General features: G+C 43.4%; 1 protein-coding gene across 1 annotated transcript in view; it reads right to left on the bottom strand.

The window, feature by feature from the left end:
- The window catches only part of CWC27 (CWC27 spliceosome associated cyclophilin), a 1,032,773-nt gene that overhangs the window by 882,568 nt on the left and 125,092 nt on the right, over positions 1-25,113 (bottom strand). The window contains exons 6-7 of the mRNA XM_078675149.1: positions 9,032-9,135; positions 7,864-7,933 (exon numbers count right to left, since the gene is read on the bottom strand). Coding sequence (XP_078531275.1) covers positions 7,864-7,933; positions 9,032-9,135 — 174 coding nt within the window. The remainder of the gene's footprint in view (positions 1-7,863; positions 7,934-9,031; positions 9,136-25,113) is intronic.

Raw genomic sequence — 25,113 nt, 5'->3', positions numbered from 1 at the left:
CCTTAAGAAGGAGCACACCTTTTAGTCGCAGCAGGGCCCAGAGATGCACCCTCTTCTATATTTTAATATGGACTCGCATGAAAAAAAAGACACACACACACACACAAAAATGCAGAGAATTTTCTATTTCCTCCCGGGCCCGCCCATCTGCACGACTGCAAGCTTGTCTGTTTCTTCGGGCTCCATGAAAAAAAGCCTAAGTCAAAAGCAAGAAGTTTTGCCCCATTCTTTTCGGCTGCATTAGGAGAGCGGCAGAAAGGGCAGATGCAACCCGGGGAAGGAATCCCTCACTCGGAAGCTCTTACACAGAGATGCAAGAAAAGTAGCGGTCTGACGCAGTTTCGCAGAAATCAGAGGAGCAGTTAAGTCAGCTTGGGGAGTGGAAGGGAGTAGCTCCTTCTCTGTGATGCTGTAGAGGCAGTGGCTGGGTACAGCAGAGAAAGGCAGACTCCTGGCGTGGGCGGCAGACCCCTCCTCCCGGGCTCCCGGGGGGGGCAGAGGAGGGGGAGGAGGAGGGAGGATGCATGCCATCCCGGGTCCGTCCGACGGGTCAGCAACGAAAACAGACAGAGGGAGAAATGGGCAGAGAATGACGAATTACATTTTTTTTAAAAGGTAAAAAAGCACCAGAAGAGAACAAGAGTGCTAAAAAGAAGGGAAGAAAACAAGAGGGAGATGGGTAAAGAGAAAGACAAGTGTGCGCGCCTCCATGGGCAAAGAATGACGAATTAGAGAAAAAAAAGGTAAAAAAGCAACAGAAGAGAACAAGAGTGCTAAAAGAAGGGAAACAAGATGGAGATGGATAAAGAGAAAGACATGCGCACGCACTGAAAGTAAAAAAAAAAAAAAGGTGTGCCAGCTGCAGTGGGAGAGAGAGGCGGAGGGGTGCACCCGCAAGTGGTGCGCGCGCGCTGGGGAAAGCAGTCTGCTCTTTTTTAAAGCACATACTCATGCTTGTGGCACGCCGCTGCGCACTCTCGCAAGGCGTATGCCACCACAAGCACGAGTATGTGCTTTGAAAAAGAGCTGCACGACGGCTAAAGATCTCCTATGCCGCGCATGCGTGCTGCGTAGGCGAGACCTAAGGGACTCAAGATGGCATCAGCGGGCCGCTGCGTTTGTCATGTCAGGTAAGGGCTGCCAGCAGCAGAGCGGGTCCAGAACAGCCCAGGCAGGGGGCTACACATCGAGAGCCCCCGCGCAGCAGTGTCCACAGTGCCACTGCCCGCCCGAATGCAGGCGAGACCCGACAAGAGTGCCCGCAGTAGACAGAGCTCCGTCGACAACTACCAGTCGCCAGCAAAGGCCGCCGGCACCAACCATCCCATGATCATGCCCTATGGCTCGCACGTGGGCCCTGTCCCTGAGGGGGGCCTATGAAGATGGCAGCAAGTGGGCCACAAAGAAGAGAGCCAGCTGGAAGTTGCATCAGTACGCGGCCCTGCAAACACCAACCTCAATATGAGTAGCCAAGTCCGGCAGGAGTGTAGAGCCCATAATTAAGCAGTAAGGCGTTCAAAGTAGTGAATGTTGCAGGCGAGGCTCGGCAGAGCTTCAATGCTATGCGGCCATCTTGGTCACCGGCTTGCCCATGCCCCCCCCTTTAAACATGGTTGAGACGACATAACACTAATGGACACATTTAACTTACCTATTAGTCTCTGGTACATTGTACAAGGTGTAACTAGCCCTGGAAGTTAAATGCCATAAGTGGACTCCATCACCTATTGTGTCATCCACATCAATGGCAGTGCAAATATGGCTACAGGCCTACCATTGTAGCCTGACTGAAGCAGTTCGACCTATCATAATAAACATTTCTGATAGGTCTAAACCTTTCTTTAAAATATGAAAAAGTTACCACGAAGAAGACTTTTTAGCTCATAAGGTAGGATGCATGGTATTTAAAAGTAGGACATGTAGAAAGTTAATGGTAAACATGACCTTACTCTGACTAGCACCTAAAAGCTATTTTCACTGTAGCAAGGCTGGCTGTTCCATAAAAAAACACTGGGAGCACTATTACATTTAATACTAAGATCTTTGCCTAGGAAACATCCATCTAAAAACCTCATTCAAGAACTCTTTGTAATATTTATTTAGAAGCCCAATTCACCTGTGAATCTTGATTTGTGATAAATAGTAAGAAAAATGCATTTTTACAAAGTTGCTTTTTTCCTGCCTGAAGCATCTAAGGGTTAATCTCCAGCTGTAGCTCTTTGAGTGTTCAATGCTGAAAGGAAGTGTGAAAACTACTCCCAGAGCAGAGACAAGGGTTTGTGTGTGTACCAGTGTTGTGAACATTTGGACAATACCCAGAAACGTAATTCTCTTCAAAGGGGCCTCCAATGTCACAGGCAGATATTAAATGATATATGGACAACCCCCTTCTTTTGTTCCCCCAGTCAGGCAAGCACTAATCCCAGTGGGAAGGAAGCAACCACCATAACTGGCCTGGAGTGACCACAGAGGAGGGGTTGCCCTGCAAGGTGGGAGATGGATTCACCCTCTTGGATGTAAGAAGTGAAGGCTACTGTGGGATAGTTTGCAGTAGGCACACTGGAAATGTTGAAAAGTGTTTGGGTAACACCTGGAAACTTTTACCCCATTATTAAGGAGAAGCCAAGAGTCACCCCCACCCACAGAAAACTATTGGACCTGAGGAAGATCAGAAAAAGACTGTACCAGCTGTCGGAAGCCGAAGATTTTTTTGGGCTCCAAAGAACTCCCGAGGACTGGGAAAAACCTGCCAAGCTGATCCTATCAAGGTGAATTGTCCCTGAGCTGAAGGTTCAGATTTTCCCAATTCAAAGCTGTTTCGTGACAGCTAATCCGATACAGCAGGACCTTGCGGAAATGGTGCCCGGCAGGGCTTTATGTTGGCAGGGTCTGTCTGGTGCTGAGCACCGGCAGTTTTTTCAGGGGGCCTCAAAACGGGTCTCTATCGGTCTCTGTTTTCAGGCCTCGCACAGACAGTCTGTTTTGGTTCTGGACTGCAGTGAAAGCATGTACCCCAATGTGCGCGTGCTCATTTGCTCACTTCTGAGTAGTGGAGGTCACGGCATGAAGTCATGCCAGAGGTCCGTTGTAGGAGGAAGGGAAATCCCTTAAAGAGAGCCATTTTCTCTAAGAATTTACCTTCTCTCTTTGCAGCCCAGAAGCAACATCGTCGCCATGGTATGCCAAAACTGCTCTTATCACGTAATGCTAACTTTACATGTAAATATCATTAATGGTATTTTTTACCTTCATGTAGACTAATAGTGTACTAAATTGTAAAGTGATTGGCAGCTGACTATTATCTGTTAGTGTGAAGTTGGGGCAAGGATTCCCTAATCTCACTCTCACATTTCGCATCCTCTTTCTGCAAGCAGGTTCTTCCAATGACTACTGTAATCAATCACTAACCAGGAACCTTAAGAGGCAGAGGCTGACAGCCTAATTAAAAGCTGATCGATTTGGTAATCAGTCAAAAAAGTTCACTATAGTTTTTCCTAATGAACCAGAATTTCTCTTTTTTGCGCTCTTCATCTGCTTCGTTGCTATTGCTCAACTAAGGGAAAAACTGCTGAGGTGGAGGAAAAAGTCAAATATAAACTTGGCAAATGAAGAGTTTCAGTGTTTTGAAAAAAAAAACATAATAATTTGCTACAATGCCCTTTGGTATGCGGTCTTTTATCGGACCTTTGCAAATTCACTGGGCCCAGGGTATGGCGGAGGTTTGTAAGAAGGGGTGATGCTGTTCTTCCTGTGCAGAAGGGTCTAAGCAAGCTCATAGTTTTCAAAGAAGGGTAAAATTCTATGTAAAAGCGTAGGAAAGGGATGTCAGATAAGAAAGCAAACTAACTTTTCCAAAATAAATTCACTTTTATATAATTTCCTCAAAGTAATAGCTTAATTGACAGTCTTCTTTTAGCACAAAGAGGGAGCTGTGAAAGAGACTGAGAAGCACCTACTTTTCCACTGGGTCTAAAATAACAGTAATAATGTCTCTCTTTCTCTGGAGATTTAAGAACCAGATCAAAGCAAAGGATACATGGCCACAAAAGCATTGCTCTATTCTTGGTTTACTCTACCCTAACTTAGACCTGCCAAAATATTTTCACAGTGTGGCGAGAGCTTAAAGTAGGCAATGCTTTGAGACAGTAACTGACTTAGCAGCAATTGAGGGGTGTCTTAGTGGGTGGGACTAGGAGACTTGGCAGTCATAGAGGATAGCACTACTTGAACCAGCACTCCTCCACAAATTCTAGCTAAGGGTTCTGGGCCTGCCACCCGTTTCCAAGGGAGTTTGCAAAACACCTGATGGTCCTCAGATAAGCAAAGACTTCACACACAGTGGGGCTGGTATCTTGTTAAAGGCTCATGGAAATTGAAAGGAGCCTCTTGATTTAGACCACGCCCCTACTTGGATAGGCCACACCCCTTTACTAGGTGTGCCACGCCCCTTTCAGAGCACCCACAGGTTTTTTCCCCACTTAAAGCCTGGTGCCCGGCCTCGTGGAGCCCTCTTTGACTACTTTGACTGCTGGTTAAGACCTCCTATGTCTCACTTTGTAAGGTGGTCCAGGGAGGTAATGCTTTCCACCGCTGCTTAAGGATAGCAGGGCAGGGCCGCAGCATGCTAGGGGCCACAAGAAATGTTGGCACCCCCCTCTCCCCAGAAACTCACCCTTTGCCCCCCAACAAGCAGAAACTCATTAGCACCTCACCACCACCAGTTCCTCAACAGTCAGGGAAGGTGATGGAGCCCAAAGACTTTAAACTTTAAGGGGCTCCAATGTTACTGACCTTCCCTGCCTGCACGCAGGCCTAGCACTGGAGCCACAGCGAGTCACAGTCACGCAGCCATGGTCAAAGTATGTGCATTCAAAAAGAGCTTTCCACCTTTTCTAGAGAGTTTGTCACAGGGCCAAGCCTCTTAGTTTAGGTCAATCTTGTTTGCTTTATTTCAGGTAGTCAGCTGTATTTTAGTTTTAATCACAGTATAAAGGCTCCAGTCAGGTGCAAGTTGCCACAGGTTTTTGAATAGCATTTGGTAGTACATAAGCGGTATTATTTAATACTGCTTTCTTTATTTCAACATGCAGCCTGTGAATAGGACACTAAGTGCCTTATGGCTGGAAGTGGGAGTTCAAAAAATGAAACAATCAAGTGCATGGTAATAGACAGAAATGGAAATAGTTGAATATGTGGGTGGTGCCTGGCCAAAGGGGAATGGAGAACAAATAGGCCAACACTGCAATGTAGGAGCCCTCAATTAAGTGGTCAAAGGCAGGGAAAGGATAGGTTTTGATCTCTTTCCAGAGTCGTGTGTCCATATTTAGTCCACTTTACAGGGTTTCAAATTTCTGTATTATTTCAAATTCACAAGCTAGTCTGTATTTTCATACCCAGATTCAACGTTCAATTCCACTTCAATCAACTGCTTAATCTCACGTTTACAAATTAGGCCAAATTAGTAGGCCATAGTGGAAATTACCATTCAGATAAAAAAAATCGTGTCCAGATACCATTTCTACTAAGAATGGTTCTGGCTAGTCTGGCATTGCTCTTAATACGACTAGAACAACATGTGAGCTACTACTAGACAAGAATGAAACATAGGAGAGCCAAACTCCTGTCCCAGTACTACTGCTAAAAATGATGCAATTCAGATTGCTGCAGCTTACACCACATTCTGTGGTCTTATACAACTGTAGCTGATTTCTGGACACGCATTTGGAGCAACCTTCGAAGCCACAGTCCCTTCCGGATAGTTCCACCTTTTCGTCTTGCCATCCTGCATTATATATCTCACTTCCTGGATCTGACAACACATCAACACCGCTGGATGGCAACTTCACTCACTGTGGCGAAACTGTGCATCCTCTGCCACTGGCCACAGCCCACCACTTCCACATGCAATGAATGGCTTCTTGAACTTCAGAGCGGCCAGCCCTGAATACACCACTTACAAACTGAATGATAAAATGGCTGCCTTTGATGTGCCGTGGGGGTCCTTCATGGCAGATGAAAAGACTACCCCTTATCATATCACTCTCTCTTTCCCTTTTCATCATGAAGAGCTGCAAATGAATTCATGACCTTGTTGTCTAAACACCTGGCCCTTCTGGATACCCCTGGGGAGGGAACATAGACACATCCCAGATTTTGCCCACGCATGTAGGCATCAACCCTTTCCCACCACTCCCTTGCACTTCTCCAATCCCTCCCTCTTTTGTACACCACTGTTCGTCTGTTATCCTCCCTTTAGATACTTTGGATGTTTTGCAGCTTCCTTCATAGTGTGAAAATCATGTATGTTCTTACCAAGTAATCACTATTGTCATTTTCTAAATTGCGTGTCTAGTGCATTTCTTTTACCCTCCACTGGATCGTTAGAAACATTTAGTCATGGGATGTTTCTAGATAAATAAATACATGTTAGAAAATCATTTGCCAAGTGATATGGTTCAAGTTAAGTGTGGCAACAAGGAGGAAGGTTTGCATGTCTCAAAGGCAAACTCAGTAGCAGACCTGCCACGCTCATTTGCCTCCAGCACTAGACAGGAAGACTTCCTCCTAGAAGTGCGACACTCTTGAGAAGGCAATGTAGTTTGGGCTGGGGACTCCAACTGGTTTAGGAAGCAGGGTGTTATTTATTTATTTATGCCATTTGAAAAAGCGCCTGAATCACCCCAGATGGGGTATCTCCGCGCTGCGGACGTGAGAGGTAGTGCAAAAAGTGTTACAGGAAATCAGTGGTTTGTCATTAATTTATTAATTAGGCACATCAATAAAATATTTCGATATAGACATCAGGATCTGGGTCTAAGAGATGTTTAGTCGGACATTCAGTCGATTATTACAGACTTATTTTTCTCCCTTGGTCACATGATATACTCCCATAGAGACATAGAGCCTGATTTTTATTTCAATGGTTTCAATTCCGACTACCTAATTTCAATGTATAAGGTCGGAATTGAAACCAGCCAGTCATTCCGGCTAGCTTCCAACCGACGGGCTCAAGGAGCCCGTCTGCCGGTCGGAACTGGCACATAATCACTAGATGGTGCCATTTCCGCCGTAGGGATTACGATGCTTGGTATCCGACAGGCTTTCCGTGTCGGGCTTTCTGACATGGAAAGCCTGTTGGGAAGCGACTTTGGGAGGACCCCCAGCAGGGCCCCCTTCTTCCTGCGGCCTCGGTTGGGGGCCTAGGGGGCACCTATGGGGACTCCCAGTTAATCCCTGCACCACACGGTACGCACCTCAACACAATCTCCCATTTCTCTATGGGAGCTTGTAATAAGGCTGGTTTACGGCCGCAGCACAATCTCCCGTAGAGAAATGGGAGTATGGAATGCACCATGTGCCGTCGCATTGTAATAGCGGTGTCGGGGCTGCCGGCCGTAGGTCAGTAAATCAGTCCCAGGACTGCAACGGTGTCCGCCCGACATCGTAACAAGGACAATAATCTGTGGCTGAGAAACATCAACTACATATGTTCAATAAAGGTGTAAGGCTTGACATAGGTATTATCTGTGTTGGAGCTTTTTTGGAAACTAGAACGCTAGAGTGATGGAATTGAAAATTAATCATCACATATCAAATACTGAATCTGACACTTAACGGTGATGGAAGGACCCAAGGGAAGCATGTTCTTTTAAAGGGAAAAATAATGAAAAACTTGCCATTATCTTGACTTCTGAAATAACAATGGCAGATCCCCATACTCTTTTACAATCAAAAACTTGGTGCAGCCAGCACCAAGGAAATGAGAACATTACCGTTTTTCCAAATATATCAACACAAAAGCACATAGCAAAGATAGTTTTTAACAAACCTAAAAAAGCAAACCAGTTCGTTATTTACACGCACCTGACTAACTTTGCTGACTTCAACTTCTTCCTCCTCTGCTTCCTCTCCAAATGAAAGCAATTTAAAATTTCTAAAACATAAAAAAAATAAGGCAGACACATTTACCAATACATTTTAGCAATATAGGAATGCACAGTATAACTTTTTCATCTATATATACGAGAGAAAATGTAAACAAATACATATTACTCAGAACATTGTGACTCGAACAGTCAAATAACATTAATCAAAAGAAAAAATTGAAGGAGTTCTGCTTTATGTATTTTTTAATTGTTTTTTTGAGACCAAACTAACTTTTCAACCGCTGGACTTTTTTTTTTTTTTAATATATTTGCATTTTGTTCAACCGCTGGACTTATGCTGGTGTTACCCAAATTTCATTTGTGCATTTATATGCATACATTTTTATTTAGATTCGGCATACCATTCAAAAGCAGCACAGCTTACTAGAGGGCCAGAAAGTGAAATATCAATAATTCAATAATCCAAAGCCACCGTATCAACTCGTTCCACATCGAAGGGTTGCGGCAAAACGCAAACACACCCTGCCATGGAGTGAACTCTAATTCTTCTACGAGCACTGCATCCTGGTTCTCTCATTCAGCCAGCTGCATTCAGTCTAAGAGCTCTCAACATACTTTTAATGGGCCAGATAGAACTGCCAGAGACCTCTAGTGTCAACTATTGGCAATCCTTGACTAAAACGTGCATCTTCACCACTTGAAAAACTGCAAGTTATGTCTCCTTTAGATCTGCTCTCGCTACAAATCTTCAGACTAGTCTCTAAAATCCTCCTAGCAACCTCACATGCTTCCTCACTTATTTTCCCCCAAACAGAAGCCCAACCGTGACTTTTCTTTCCAATTGTCTAAACGTGTGCACCCATTTCTTATCAATGAGATCCTGAGCTCTTAATTCTCTACTATAATACCTCCAACACAATTAAATGCCAGGGTCACCTTTACTACACAGCTCTGTGAACCTCTAATTCATGACATTTTTGCCCCTTCCTTGACATCCATCTCCACCGACAAGTGAAATTCATCAATGGTGTTATTTTTTCACCGAATAATTCAGCTGTGTTATCATAATCGTTTTGATGAAATTAAGAAGCAACGTCCATTCCACAGAAAAAATTCTTTGCATACTGCAAAATGTTTATAATTACTTAGTGCCTTTGGCCTTGGGTTTTTTTGCCCCCTGCTCCTGCTGGTCTTTTTTCAGTGTTTTATTTTCCCTTGGAATTATATCATCAAATGGATTGAACAAGATCTACAAAACAAAAGCAACATTTGCAATTACATTATTGTAATGTAATTATTTAAAAAAATACATTTATGATGCAGAAGGCAAAACTGGCCACACAAAATTCCACTAATGTATTATTACAAGCATTTTGCTACCAGTCCAATTTCTTGGTCAGCATTCTTCGACTTTTGATGATTACATTCAAAACCTGTACCTTACCAAGGTCAACAGCTGACGGAATTGTGCACTCTTGTCCAGAAGAAAAGTTTATAAATTTGGCCCTAATGTTAATTACTACATTAGACAATAATATCTTTCTTTTATAGCTAGAATAGGCTCCATTGTTGATGTGGAATTTATTACATTTTGATGAGAGATGGACCTATCAAGGGGAAATTTCAAACTATTAGCTTGATTCTGCTGACATAAAACATATATTGCTCAGGTGGTGCTTCGTGCCTTATTACGAGTGGCCCAGTGTGGGAGCGTTAATTCTACACCCTTGGACTTAACAATACCATTGGCCCCATTACCTCTGGAGATTGAACCCTAGAATCCTCTGATTAATGCGGAATTACCAGGAAAAATAGTTAATTCATTAGATTCCTCTAGTAATTCTGCATTCTCAGCTGCTGTTTCTCCCAAAGATTGCATTTGCTTTTGGCAACTGAAAATTCTGAGGGATAAATAAGGAAGGTTTGCGGTAACTTCACAGACTTACAAATTCCCAATGTTCCCAGTAACACGGTTGCCGGCCCCATCAGAAAACAAGCATTGGCATAGCCAATAGGTCTCGCCTTTGGGACCTTATAAGTGTTTAGTTATGCAGCACAATATCCTGTGGCATGGCTAAACACTTATAAGGTCCCAAAGGTGAGACCTGTTGGCTATGCCAATGCTGGTTATATGATTGTATGTGTCTCCCTCATTGCCACGAAAGCCAATTGTGAATAGATATATATAAAGATGTAATAAACATGTGCCTTTACTCTCCAATGAACGCCATCTTTTTCTTTGGATTGATTTCTTTTTAGCATATGTAATTTGGTTAGTGTAATTAGGAATTATTGTGCAAAGTGTTCCCTATATTTTTGTTGTAACCAGACATCACCGATACAGCACTTCTGAATACAGGGATAAAGAACAGCACTTCTGATAAAGGGAGAAAGAACTAAAATCATACCAACTTTAACGAACAGGTAAATGAAAATGTAGCATACAGTAGTCATTTTACTACTCCTTACTCCTACATGAAATAACCAGATTTTTGAGAGACGCATAGCTCCAGGACAGGTGTTTCTATCCGGCCGTCCTAACGATTGAAACACGTTCTTACAGAGTGAATTTCTCCAACTGTATCAGGAATGTGCTACAGATGCACATCTACTGTGGACATCGGATACTCAGTGGTAATACGTGTCATTCCTTTTCAGTAATTAAAATGGTGGTTTGGGGAGTAAAACCCAGTCAGTTGCACTCTCTTAAAGGTATTTCTATAATTTAGCAAATTATTCGAAATTCATAACTTCAAGGCTTTTATTCAAACTTCAAAATTACCCTAAGCTGGAAATTCTGTTTAAGTATTTTGAAGTGAGCCATAATTCATCTGAGTAAAAACCCGAAATTGGGAGGTGTGACTCAACACTACACAAGCTTCAGAGACTAACTAAAGGCACGCGCATTCCAAATAGATTTTGAGCAGCATGTCTGGTTGCTCAAACACCTGAGCAGATCTCATTCGAGGGCGATGTGTTGTATGTTACAAAACTTAAGACCCATATTTCCTCTTGCATTTATTCATCTTGACTGCTCAGTTTCTTTCCACATCATCAACTAGCAGACCTCTCTAGCCATTGCTGACATAAGACTCCTCGGCTGGCTAACTCAGAAGTGGTATAGCAACTTGGTTACATAAGTAGAGAAAGTAGCCTTACAGCTAGAGTGGTCGATTTTGAAGCTAGGGAACCGTGTTCGTGTCTGCGATATTACCAAAATACAAACCCGGAACTTCACAGTATATGTTAATGAGAAATGCATCCATGCATCCATTTTGGGCGTAAGGAAGCTTTTTGCTAAAAAAATAGAGCAACAAGAAGCATAATTCTTCAATGCCAGGAGTCATGCAGGTCAGAATGCAGGACCAGCAGAAGGTTGTGGTGCGACCGCATTTCTCTGGGATGCTCCAGTGATTTAATGTAAATCGAGCCCTGCCTGTGAAGGAGCCGCTGCTGGGGGGAAAGGAAGAAAGTCTAAACAAAAGGAGAGGCAGGGAGAGTAGAGTGACACTCTTATTCCCCGGTAATAGCCAATAAACAAAAAAAGAGTGTCCAATGGTTGTTTTCGACCACAAAAAGGAGCAAGTAAACGGCTTCACTTAAGACGTTAAAGAAAGCCCTCACTCACCACCTAGTGATGACATGCTTCATCATCGGGCCCCACCAAAGAGACCGAGTGTCTCTTTGGTGTGCTGCAACGCCAGATTTACTGCGGAGCGGGTTGGTGAGTTCAGGGAGTTGTGCAAAGAGAAGAAACTAGTGAGTGGTGGATGGTTAAAAAATAGTCCGTAGTGTATCAAAATTAACTTTATTTTAATGATCACCAAGGACAGGATTATAAAAACTTATGTGTTGGAAATGTGTCCACAATTAGTTGAGTGGTAGTTTCCTAAATATCAGTCGACATGTTTCAGCCACGAAACGGTGTGATTTTACCTGGCATTCATCAGGACTCTGCATGTGCTAAACCCTGGTGGAATTGACGCGCTAAGGCCCACCCTTACCTAGGGACGTGAAAGTGAAAATTAACAAAAAGGTGTAAAGTGCAAAAAAATTAGGAAGAAAAGATTGTCTTCCTAATTACTCCTGGTTTAGGAGGCTTCCAGCTTAAGGATTTCTGCACCTGAAAATAGAAATGACTAGGACGTACAGATAGGACAAAACATACATTCAGTAATGATGCTGATCACTTATGTAAATCCATAGTGCTCCAGTGCGTGGTTTGAGAGACATTCGTGGTAAAATAACATTATAGTTATCACCACCATAGTCCCTGGGCTTTTAGATGCTAAATAGTGGGTAGTGCTGTGTACTACTCGTGCAATGCAATTATATGGTTGATTAAAAAGGAAGGATATCTCCCTTGTTGCTATCAAAGTAAAATTTCTACTTTGATAGCAACAAGGGAGATATCCTTCCTTTTTAATCAACCATATAATTGCATGGCACGAGTAGTACACAGCACTACCCACTATTTAGCATCTAAAAGCCCAGGGACTATGGTGGTGATAACTATAATGTTATTTTACCACGAATGTCTCTCAAACCACGCACTGGAGCACTATGGATTTACATAAGTGATCAGCATCATTACTGAATGTATGTTTTGTCCTATCTGTACGTCCTAGTCATTTCTATTTTCAGGTGCAGAAATCCTTAAGCTGGAAGCCTCCTAAACCAGGAGTAATTAGGAAGACAATCTTTTCTTCCTAATTTTTTTGCACTTTACACCTTTTTGTTAATTTTCACTTTCACGTCCCTAGGTAAGGGTGGGCCTTAGCGCGTCAATTCCACCAGGGTTTAGCACATGCAGAGTCCTGATGAATGCCAGGTAAAATCACACCGTTTCGTGGCTGAAACATGTCGACTGATATTTAGGAAACTACCACTCAACTAATTGTGGACAAATTTCCAACACATAAGTTTTTATAATCCTGTCCTTGGTGATCATTAAAATAAAGTTAATTTTGATACACTACGGACTATTTTTTAACCATCCACCACGCACTAGTTTCTTATCTTTGCACAACACTGCCTGAACTCACCAACCCGCTCCGCAGTAAATCTGGCGTTGCAGCACACCAAAGAGACACTCGGTCTCTTTGGTGGGGCCCGATGATGAAGCATGTCATCACTAAGTGGTGAGTGAGGGCTTTCTTTAACGTCTTAAGTGAAGCCGTTTACGTGCTCCTTTTTGTGGTTGAAAACAACCATTGGACACTCTTTTTACGGGCTCGGCGACGTTACCACGAAGTGGGGAGGAGCTGCGAGCCGTATTGTTGCGAGTTTCTCCTTCGTGCTGGATAAATTCTTCTTTGCTCGTGCATTTTCAGTGCGCTATTTTATTATCTGAATAGTGATTGGTCGTCGCAGTGCTGTTTTTTTTAGTAGTCTTGATGCGATAGGGCATATGTAATGTTAGTCGGCCATTTTTGGCATATTCTGTGCGGTTTCGCGCACGGCAGACCATTAATTTTAATTAGGAGCTGTCAGAGTGCCCGTGTAATGCAATCCAGATGGTCTGAGCGGTGAGCGCGTTCAATGTAAAATGACGAGAGGCGAGGCAGCAGGCAAGGCTCACAGAAGATGACTCATACGTGCTCGTCCACACTGTCTTTCTTCTTTTTTGTAGGTGGCGTTAGCTTTCGATTACTTGCATTTCTCATCTCTTAAAGGTGCTGGTGGTATGGGGAAAAGATAACTCCGCATTGTGAGATCAATCACTATTTGCAGGGCTCACTCAGTGGTTCGTTCTTCCGAGGTCGATTAATCGAATTTCATGCAGTTGGGTAACAATGACAACTTCAATTCAGTTTGTGGCGCACCCATCTACTTTAGAAGCAGGTAGGCTAGCAACTTTGTTGAAAGACCGTCTCGCTCCGTCACCTGCAGGTTTCAGGAGAGGGCCAGCGTCAAGCGCCTGGCTGTAAGTGAAGCGTAACAAGGCGCATGGCCAGGGGCAAGTGATGAAATATTAACAGATTTCTGTTGGAGTGCTTGTCCTAAAACGCTGGCAGCTGCTCCGAGAGAAGGAACCAGGAATATATTATTCATTTATGGCCAGAGCGCGCCCCGTGAATTGATCTGTCAGATACATAGCGGTGAAAACATGTCTGCCCCTGTAGCATGCGCTCATAAGAGGGCGAATAAAAAGGCAAGCATGGTCTAAAAATAGAGGGATTGTATCGCACATCGGAATATTTAGTTTATATTGGCAATATTACCTGTATATTACCCCATTTACCCTACGTCAGCCAGGAGAACCCGCATTTGGGCTCGGGCCTGAATGGAGCCTTTCTACCTTATGACATTTTAAGATGGGGACAGCTTTTCTGTTTGGTTTCATGTGGCAAACAGGTATAGAGAATTAATGTAACTCTGTGCTTCACCGTTTTCTGCCCCGTCCCGACAACATTGAGTGCTCTGTCAACTAGCTCTGCTATTCACGTTAGAAGATCAACAAGCATTGGCAAATCCTAAAGGTCTGGCCTTTAACACCTGACTTCAGAGCTACTTGCTATGCCGAGGTTTGTTAGCTTTGGCATATATTATAATTCTTTCCCATTCCAGGATTCGCCAACGTGTTTAAAAGCAATGGAACAGCCATGTTGGAAAGGTAGAGAAGAATAGCATAGGCTCAAAATATCTTTGGAAAGTTTTGAGGAGAGGTGTGGCGCAGAGGTCAGATCGGCTGACTTGAGAACGCAGAGGCCATGGTTCCATCCTGTGTGCAGGGTTCACAGTGTGTAAGTGTGCAGGGTACACATTGTGCGAGTGTGCAAGATGAGTGTGCAGGATGAACAGTGTGTGACTATGCGGGGTGAACAGTGTGAGTGTTCAGTGTGAGCAGTGTGTGAATGTGTAGGGGCAGTGTGTGTGTGCAGGAAACAAACACTCAAACTAAGTCCACCACACACATACATAACACCACACACATAAGACCACACACACCATAGAGCGGTACAAAACGGGGTGGTGATGGACGGAGCATCTGAATAAATCAAACACTCACACCCAGTCAAAAGAGCTGGGTTTAATCCATCACCGTTTTTTAGCCCACTCTGCCACCCCAGTTCAGACATGGCTATATGCAAATCAGTCTGACCCTGTCACACCATACACACACATACACCACACACACATACCATACACACACACACACACACACACACCACACACACAGCATATACACACCACACACACATACACGACACACACATACCACACACACACACACCACACACACACCACTCTCTCACAACCACACACTCATCACCACAACACACTCACTACCACAGACTCACCCCCACAGACTCACCCCCACAGACTCACCCCCACAGACTCACCACTACAAACACAAACACACACACAAACACACACACAACAACATAACACCAGCCATCAGTGCACCCTTTCACCAGGGCCAAACACCACCAGCCATCAATTCACTTTTTCACCAAGCACAAACACCATCAGGCGTACAACACCAGGCAGCCGTCAGTGCATTATTTTACAAGGCGCACTCACCAGCAACCGTCAGTGCACTCTTTCACCAAACACACACACCATCAGCCATCTGTGCACTGTTTTACTAAGCACACATCCACCAGCCCTCAGTGCACTCTTCCACTAGGCACACACACCTCCAGGCGCCAGTGCACTTTTCCACCAAACACACACACCACCAGCCATCAGTGCACGCATCAATTAACGCATCCACAATTAACTTTTGTAGCAATCGCAGTATGGTACACTTTACTTTTAAACATATTCATCTAAAGCACAGCATAACACCATTGGTAAAATTACAATCCAACTCACATAATACCACTACACACCACATGCACACACTCCATCACACATGGCGAAAACACATTGCCATTTACAATGCCATTAGCTCAAAATAAAATAAATCCGAGCCCGATTGCATTTCTAATGCTTGTTTTGTTTATGGGAAAGGAAGAAAGCCAGACAGATATGATGGCTGTGAAATGTTTGCCACCCGCCAGAGAGGGAGGGCATATGCTCGGTGCAAGAAAAGGGCACAAACAGATCGGGGGGGGGAACATACACAATGCGTGTGGAACAGGCACATGGTGGGAGAATAGATGGGGATTGGAGAGGAGCAGGAGGAGAGTGAAAGCAGCTTCACGGATATGGTGATCGATGGGAAACAAAGCTTTTTAAAAACACGTTGCAAACACAACGCTCACATTACAACGTAACAAAAAAACAAGCAAGCCTTGAAAAACAAATAATGTTTATTTTTTTACAAAACGCTTTTGAAAGTATCACCGACAACATATAAACAAACAAGCAAGTGAAAGCAGGGGTGCGCACGCGTGCAAACACACGAGTTGTGCGCGCGCAGCACTGCCAATAGTCAAAGTAATTATGCTACAGATGGCGCCTCGGGCGCTGAAAGCTGGCATTTGTGCACGTTCACGCTCGCGTGAACGCAAGCTTTAGGCCTGCAAAAGCCGGTGGGTAGCACTTTGAAAAAACACTTACTAAAAGTCTCGCCCGAGTCAGCGCATGCGCTGGATCAGGCTCAGGCGAGACCTAAAAACAAAGACTGAAATAATCACCCTAATTACCAGAGCTCAAGACACTGTTGCAATTTAACTGATTCTACCGATAGAAAGGTTTTATCTGTGAGAGGAAGCTCTCACAACTGTGCTGAAAGGAATCCACTGGTCAAAACTTTCCGTCAAGGGCAGACAGTACCCGAGTTGGATGTATCTGTTTAATTAAATCCATGGATAGGCAGATGTTCCTTGAGCATACATTCCAAACATTGACTGGCCACTGGGAAAAGCTTAGTTAGCATTAAGTTGTGGGCTTAAGTAGATAACCAAATGTTACTTTCGTATACCAAGTTCTGTTTGGCGCAGATATCCAAATCCAGGCACACGCTAGTCAGTTCCTACATCCTCTAAACCGTAGGATTGGGAAAACATTGACTTAATTGGAAGCACTTACTTTCTGACATAATAAAATATAACAATAGCTAAGTGAAAAGAACTTACTCCATTACTAGAAGCCGACTATAAAACATTCAATCAACAACAGTCCTCTGAACACATCAGAATATTACTGAGGAAGGGTACTTTTATCAAATTCGTTTTCAGCAAGCAAACTTTCATTCAGAATTTGACTATAAGCATTCCAGGTCCATACAGGGAGAATAGGTTAACTTTCAATCCAACTGAATTAGAACATCACAGCTGGAAAAGTACAATATCTTCCTGTCAAAATCTACTTTAGGAATTCTAGGAAGTGTTTTACAAAGAGTTGTTAGACTGTAGGTTAACAAATCAGCATCGGATTACTACTCTAGCTAATCCGAATATAGAGTGTGAAATATACTACGCCAGCTAATCACAGTATGCGGACAGTATTAATTAGACCATGTCCTTGGACTTATTAGTCAGTGGTAGAAATCACAAGGACCTTGTAGATATGAGAAATCATACTACTTCACAGGCTTACAGTTGGCCTCTGGTTACTGGCACATGGCTAATAAGAAGCAAGATCAATATAAAGGCGTCGTCACATCTAGAGAATAGCATTTATGATAAATAAAGGACCATTAATAGTAGCAATAAAAGTAATATATTGTCGGTCTTCAAAGACAATTAAAGAAAATTGAGAAATATTGTATCGAGAAAGACCCGATTATAAATGTTGGTAAAACAAAAGTTATGGCCTTCTCCAGTAAAATCAGAGGACAAAAATGCAGAAGTGGTGGCTTAGTGAAGAACAACCAGAGAATATTATGGAGTACAAGTATTTAGGAATGGTGTAGAAATCAAATAGGTCTTGTAGACAACTCTTGTATTTAGTAGTTTATTCATTAAGTTACATCTTTGTAAGTTCTAATGTAAGCACCACGAGGAGCAGCCTCCTGGCTGCTCAGCCCATCTTCTCCAACTGCTGTCTCTCCAATACAAACATTCCTCGCATTCCAAATGACATCATATTGTTAGAGCATCAGGCAGAGAACAAGGACAGGAAGGTGCATTACTTACCAAGCAGATTACTACAAATGGTTTTTAAAAGCAACTTTAAGAGCTGCAGTGGTGTCCATAGAGAGAAAGCAGTGGCAGACACTCTAAGATGCATTGATTACGTACTGCAACATAACTCCATGGAGGACCTGAAGGAGACATAACCTGAAAGTTGTTAGACTGCTGCTGTACGGGGCAAGATTGTATAGAGACAGCAATAAGCCACATCCAGACAGTGGGGATGAATTTTTTAAAGAACTGGTTAGGCCTACCGAGGTGCACAATTAATAGTGCACAAGACGGAAGTTGGGCCTGATAAGGAGTCTGTTACCCAGTAAGCATATATTCATAGAGTGGAGTAATGCAGATTCACATGCTATGCACATTCCTGCCATCTAGTGTTGGGCCCAGACTCTGCAATTTGTTTTTCTTGAGGAAGTCTTTTATGGTCAATGTCGTGCGTCGTAATTCCTCCTCCTCGAGTTAATGTGCATGTTCAACGGCTCCTTTGTTAGATTGTAATATTTTTACCGTTGTTCAGGGAGTAATAATATAGGGCCTAATTTAGATCTTGGTGAACGGGTTACTTAATCACAACGTGATGATATAACGTCCGCCGAAATATAAATCGCATAGGATATAACCGGATTCATAGTTCAGCGGACGGAATGTCCGTCACGGTTGTGACGGAGTAACCCTCTACCAATATCAAAATCAGGCCCGTAGTCTGCTAGGTTAGCATTTGCTGTTGAACATGCTTGAATTTTGTGTATAGTTAACACCATCTAATACCTGCCAGGGAGGCGAGAGGGAGAATGTGAATCTGCAGCACTACACGCTACTCATAGATACTTACAGGGTAAGTAACATACTCTTATCGGTAGCATGTATTGGCTGCAGATACACAAGCTATGCATAGACTGAAAAGCAGTACTCCTCTTGCAGTGGCTTTAGGCATCAGATGGTTTATTTGCTTGAAAAATTGTGCACTGTTTGTCCCACTAGCGATTGTTGTCTGGGCTGTATATCTACACAGTAGTGTTTGGTGAAAGTGTGTGGGCTTGTCCAGGTAGCCGCTTTACAAATTTCTGTTACCTGGATATACCATAAGAAAGCCATTGATGCTCCCTTTTTCCATGTGGAGTGAAGCCCTTGGCATTATGGGTCGGACTCTTTTTGCAATTATATAGCACATTTGGATGCATTTATCAAACCAACTTGCAATTCCTGCTTTTGAGATCGCATTACCCTTCCTTAGGCCTGAAAAAATTACATATAATTGTGTTTTTCGAAAGGTTTTGGTTAATTCCACGTAGTACATGAGGGCCCTTTTAACATCAAGTGTATGTACTGTCCTTTCTGCAACTGTCACTGGTTATGGGAAAATAATCAGTAGATCTAGTGTCTGATTTAAGTGAAAAGGTGAGATTACTTCTGGCAGAAACTTTGGGTTTGTGCATAGTCAAACTTTGTCTTGACAACTTAGAAGTAAGGTTCCTCTATAGTTAGTGCATGAATTTCACTAACTCTTCTCAGCGACGTAATTGCGACGCGGAAAGCCACTTTCCATGATAGAAATTGTCATTTGCGTTTATGCATAGGTTCAAAGGGTGTGGACATTAGTCGTGCTAAAACTATGTTTAGGTTCCATAATGGTACAGGTGGTGTACGTGATGGAATTACTTTTTTGAGTCCCTTCATGAAAGCTTTTATTACTGGTATCCAAAAATAGATTGATGTCTTATGTTTTGCAGAGATCCTGCGATTGCTGCTAAATGCAGCCTTATGGAAGTATATGCTAGATGCAATTTCTTAAGATGTAACAAGTAACATACTAGTTGTTGTTCCGATGGAGCACAAAGGTCTATGTTGTGTGCAGCACAATAGTGTACAAAGTTTCCGGTGGAGCACAAAGGTCTATGTTGTGTGCAGCACAATAGTGTACAAAGTCTCCATTCTGCCGCATAACAAGCCCTTGTGGTTGGTCATCTGACTTTCTTTAGACCGTCCATAAAGTCTGGCCGTAATTGCAAGTACCCAAACTCTTATGATCTCAGGAGCCAGACTGTACGGTTGAGTTGCTGTGCATTTGGGTGCCTCACGCAGCCCTTCCTGTGAATTAGAATATATGTAATGTTGCGAAGCTTTTTATGATGTACAGCTCTAGTATTGTTCTGTACCATGGCTGCCGTGCCCATGTTTGAGCTATGAGGATCATTATAGGTGATCTTTGTCTGAGTTTCCTGACCAGCTATGAATGAGTGAGAGAGGAGGAAAAGTGTATGCAAATATCCTTGACCAGTCCATCCGTAGAGCATTGTCTTTGGACAGTGGATGTGGGTGGCTGGATGCAAAGTTTTGGCATTTTGCGTTTTCTGCAGTGGCAAAGAGATCTATAGTCTGTGTTCCCCTCCACTGGAAGTATGTTTGTAGGGCCTGAGCGTGGACTTCCCATTCGTGGACTTGTTGTGTCCAGCTTAGTAGGTCCATTAGTGAGTTGTCCACTTCTGGTATGTACTGTGCCGGAGGTGGATTTTGCGACTGATGACCCATTTCTATATGAGCTGTGACAGTTGAGACAGCTGTAATGAATGTGTCCCTCCCTGTATCTGGAAGAAGTATATTGCTGTCATATTGTCTGTCCGTAGAAAGATATTTTACCCCTTATGTTGGGTAGAAATGATTTGAGAGCAATGTGTACGGCTAGTAGCTCTAGAACATTGATGTGAAACATTTGCTGATGTGCAAACCATTGACCCTGTACTATAATGTCCTCCATGTGAGCACCCCAACCTATGAGTGATGAATCTGTAGTGATTGTCACTTGCAGGAATGGATTCTTGAAGGCTCTAGCCTTTTGTGTGTTCTGTGTATTCCACCATTTTAGTGCCTGGTGGACCTTGGGTGAAACCAGCACTGAATCCTTTAAGTTGCCCCCCTTCTGTGACTACTGAGATGCTAGACACTCCTGTAGTCGCATATGTAGTCTCTCATGTGTAACTAATGCTATGCAAGAAGCCATCATTCCTAGGAGTCTTATCACCATCTTGACTGAGAGGAGACAATGTGGCTGAAAAAGAGCCAGTTGGTTCTGGAGGTTGACAACCCTCTGTGGATTGGGGTAAGCTTTTGTTGTGACCGAACTGAGTATGGTTCCAAGATAAGACTGTATTTGAAGCGGCAATAAATTAGATTTTGTTGCATTTATTGTAAATCCCAATTTGTATAAGAGGTTGATAGTGGTATGGGCGTGCTGTATACATTCCTGTTTGCTGGAACTCTTGATCAGCCAATCACCCAGGTAAGGGAAGGATGAATGTTTTCCCTTCTCAGATTTGACCCTACCACAGTTAGACATTTGGGGAGCACATGTGGGGCATTTATTACACCAAATGGTAGCACCTTGAACTCATAATGATGTCCACTTACCACAAACCTGAGGTGACGGCGATGTGCCTTGGGTATTGGTGTATGAAAGCATGCGTCCTTCAGATCTAAAGCTGTCATGAAGACACCTTCTTGAAATAGCGATATTACATCCTGTAATGTAACCATGTGAAAGTGTTCAAATACGATTTGCAAATTTAGTGGGCACAGATTTCATATGGAATGGAGCCTTCCACCTTTTTTGGGTATTAGGAAGTATAGGGAGTATACTTCCTTTCCCTGGTGTTTGAATTTGACATGTTCTATGACCCTTTTTTGTAGTAGCGCCTTTACCTCTTCTTTAAGCAGGTATAGATGTTGAGAACTAAGGATGTGTTTTTGTGGTGGGGTATTTGGTGGTTGACTAATCAGGCAATATCCCTGACTGATAATATCTAGCACACACTGATCGGATGTTACTTTTGATCACAACTGATGGAATTGGTGTAGGCTTTCCCCAACAGGTGATGTGTGATCAGGGGGAAATGTTGGTAAGTCACTGTTTGAAAGTAGAGGCTCCATTTGTCGGTGTTTCTCTACCTTTACCTCTTGGTTTGAAATCACCTCTGTAGTATCGTTTTTTTCTGATTGATGGTGGTATTGTTGCTGCTGGCACTGATAACTCGGGGTCCTTGAATATTATTCTTGAAGACCCCTCTTCCTTGGTACCTCCGAAAGGGCTGGTGTTTCTGCATTGTACATTGCAAGGATCCCATTGATTTTGCAGTCTCTGTGTCCTTTTAGATTTTTTCAAATTGTGTATCAACTTCTGGATCAAGGAGGTGCTCGCCTTAGAATGTGATGTTTAAGATATGTTATTGCACTTCCGATTTAAATCCTGATATGCAAAGCCATGCATGTCTGCGGAGCATTACTGATGAGTTAATCACTCTTGCAATGTGTCTGCATGGTCTAGAGCACATTGGATTGTTGCATTAGATATTTGTCTGCCATCTGCAACTAAATATTTTCCTTTCTTTTCGCATTTCTCAGGGAGCTGTTGTAGGGGTGTGTCCATTTCGTCCCATGTAGCTCTGATGCAGTGTGATAGGAGGTACACTGAATTTGCAGTTCTCTAATGATTGGCATGACCTGTTGCAAACCATTTTCCTGCTGCGTCAAAGCGCTTACCTTCCTTGTTGGGAAGTGGAACATCTCAAGTGCTGTGTGATGCTGCTCTTTTGCGTGCTGTAGTTACGACTAAGGAGTCTACAGTACGGTGGCCTCTGATGTAGAGAGGGTCTGAAGGTGAAGCTCTGTATTTTCTCTCAATTCTGGATATGAGTACCTTTGATTTTACTGGGTCATTAAATATTTCATTGGATATTTTAATTGTGTAGCCTTTCAGTGGTACTGCACTGTGCGCTCAGTCCTGGAGAGTGTCTCAGCCAGGAAATTGGTCTCCTCTTCGGTACTGTGCAGTGGCAATTTATAATACTCAGCTGCCCGCCGTATTACACTAGGATACAAAGAGGTGTCATCGGGTGGCGATGCCTTGACTAGGACAGGTGGTTCTATATTAGTGTCTGGAAGGACCATATCGTAGTCATCCCATGGGTCTGGCATGTCACCTTGTAAATCAGAGTAATATGCCTCATGTTCAGGGCTGTCTTCTTCCACTTCTTGAGTGGGCAAAGGTGACCTAGTGCGCGGTGACACTGGGCATCTTTATGGCAACGGGCTTGAGGCTATCTCCTCCGTTACCAACCTTTTTGGCAATGGCTGTGTAACATCTAAGCCTTGGCTTTTTTGCTTGGAAGTTTCTTTGCAACACTGTTTCTTCATTAACACTTGAAGGCCTTCAAATACATTGCTTAATCCTCTTGAATTATGGGCTTAAGTGGTGTATTTGCCTGGTTCTGTGGCACTGTTGTTGCCGAGGAAGGTGCCTTTCATTTTGGCGTTAGAGAAGCAGAGGTTTCCTTCAACATCATATTTCGACTCCGTATGGTTGACACTGATCAACTGTACGGCTCCAAAATGTTTATCCGATGTCAAAGCGTTGTGTTGAGGTTGTGATGGCGCCTATGTGTGCCGAGGTGGATGGCTTTTTCAGCATTTGTATTGGCCCAGTGTCGGCTCCATGTTTCTCTTTATGCCTTAATGCCTGATGTGGATCAAGAATGTTCTTGTCCCTTCTTGGCTCCGAGCCTCAGTCTCGGTGTCAACCAGAGCCCATGGGCTGTGATGCACCTTGGCATGGTGAGGGAGGTTTGTGTAATGTCTTTTTCGTGTGTGGTGGGTCAATTGTATTCACAGACCGCAGTGTTGTCTTCATCCTGATGCTGGTGGTGGAGCTTCTTGCGCAGTGTCCTCGACCTGCACTGGATTCGCCGGAGGCGGCATAATGAGGGCAGGCAATGATGTAGCCACCTCCAGCTGCGATGTTGATGTCTGCCTCAGCCTCGATGGTTTGGAGCTGGTGGACTTCTTCTGGGTAGAATTCGCCTCTGCTGCCACTTCCATGGTATGGGCCAGTCTGCAATCCCACCTACTTCTTAATGTCTTGCACACGGCGTTGTCTTGTTCCTTATGCTCCGGCGACAGACAGAGGCTGCAAACACTGTGGGTGTCAGAGTAAAACCATTTCACCCAACAACAAGGGCACTTTATAAAAAGCTTGCCGTTTTTACCCTCCATTACCGGGAGATTAACATTCTCAATGGATTTCTGGAGGGGTATAATGTTGAAGTCTGTGGATTTTGACCTTTCAATGGAATCTTAGACGTCACCAACGGTCGCGGGAGCCGTGTGTTGTCGTTGAGTTGAGATTTGTTCTAGTCGCTAGGCATCCATTGGCCGCAAGGGCGTCAAAGCTGTATAGAACACGAAAGAGGCAAAAAAAATCTAACAAATGAGCCACTGAACATGTGCATTACCTCGAGAAGGATGAGATGTGGCGCATGACGTCGAACTTAAAAGACTTCCTCGAGAAAAACAAATTGCAGAGTCCGAGCCCAACACTAGAAAGGAGGAGTGTGCATGGCATGTGTATATGCAGCCAACACATGCTATAAATATATAATTTTGAAATACCCCAAAAAATATAATTAACTTTCGGTGCAGTTTACCACAGCAGATGAGGGCTCCTTGAAATATGTGATAAAAGTTAGCCAAGTGCAGTTGTCTTCAAACTCCTTAATGCCGTGCCCCGGTGGAAACAAAAAAGAATCATCTCCCCCCCTCAATTTTTCTCAATTATTCTGAAAAATTGGCAATGTTTAAATATGTCTAAGCATATTAAAACACTGAAGTTCTGTTACCCCTTTTACACATACTCCCAGTCAGGATATAAATGACAAAAGAGGTTAGTGATGGCCCATTACAAAGTGGTTAACTTCCGCTCATTCTTTATCACTTAGAACAAAGCATGATGCTTCTCTTTGCCAGAGCCTGGAACCCCCACCCACTCCTCCCTCCCCCCTCCAGGAATCACTTAAATCCTCATAGGAAGCCGCCCCTCTTTTCTTGCTTGGCGTTGGCAGTGAAAATTCAATGGTTCTCCATCACAGATGAAAAAGTAAACCAAGTTTGGTGCAACATCAATATCTGAAATGGACTTAAATACTCTAGCCTGTCCAATTGATCAAGAGTGTGTGTGGCACTTCTAGGTCATTTGCATATGCAGGAAAAATCTCAGTAATCACACATTGTAATTTTGTTCATAGACAGAGTCCAGATACACGGCACACAGTGGAGTGATTTTCTGCTACAAAGATTTTTTAAGTCATTGTCATTTACAAAATATTTCTTTAGCCTATTAGGCACCACATTCTCTCAAAAATATGTGT

This window comes from Lissotriton helveticus, chromosome 2_1, assembly GCF_964261635.1.
Source record: "Lissotriton helveticus chromosome 2_1, aLisHel1.1, whole genome shotgun sequence".
NCBI lineage: Eukaryota > Metazoa > Chordata > Amphibia > Caudata > Salamandridae > Lissotriton > Lissotriton helveticus.
The sequence above is the reverse complement of the archived record's forward strand: the minus strand, read 5'-3'. Positions and strand labels throughout refer to the sequence as shown.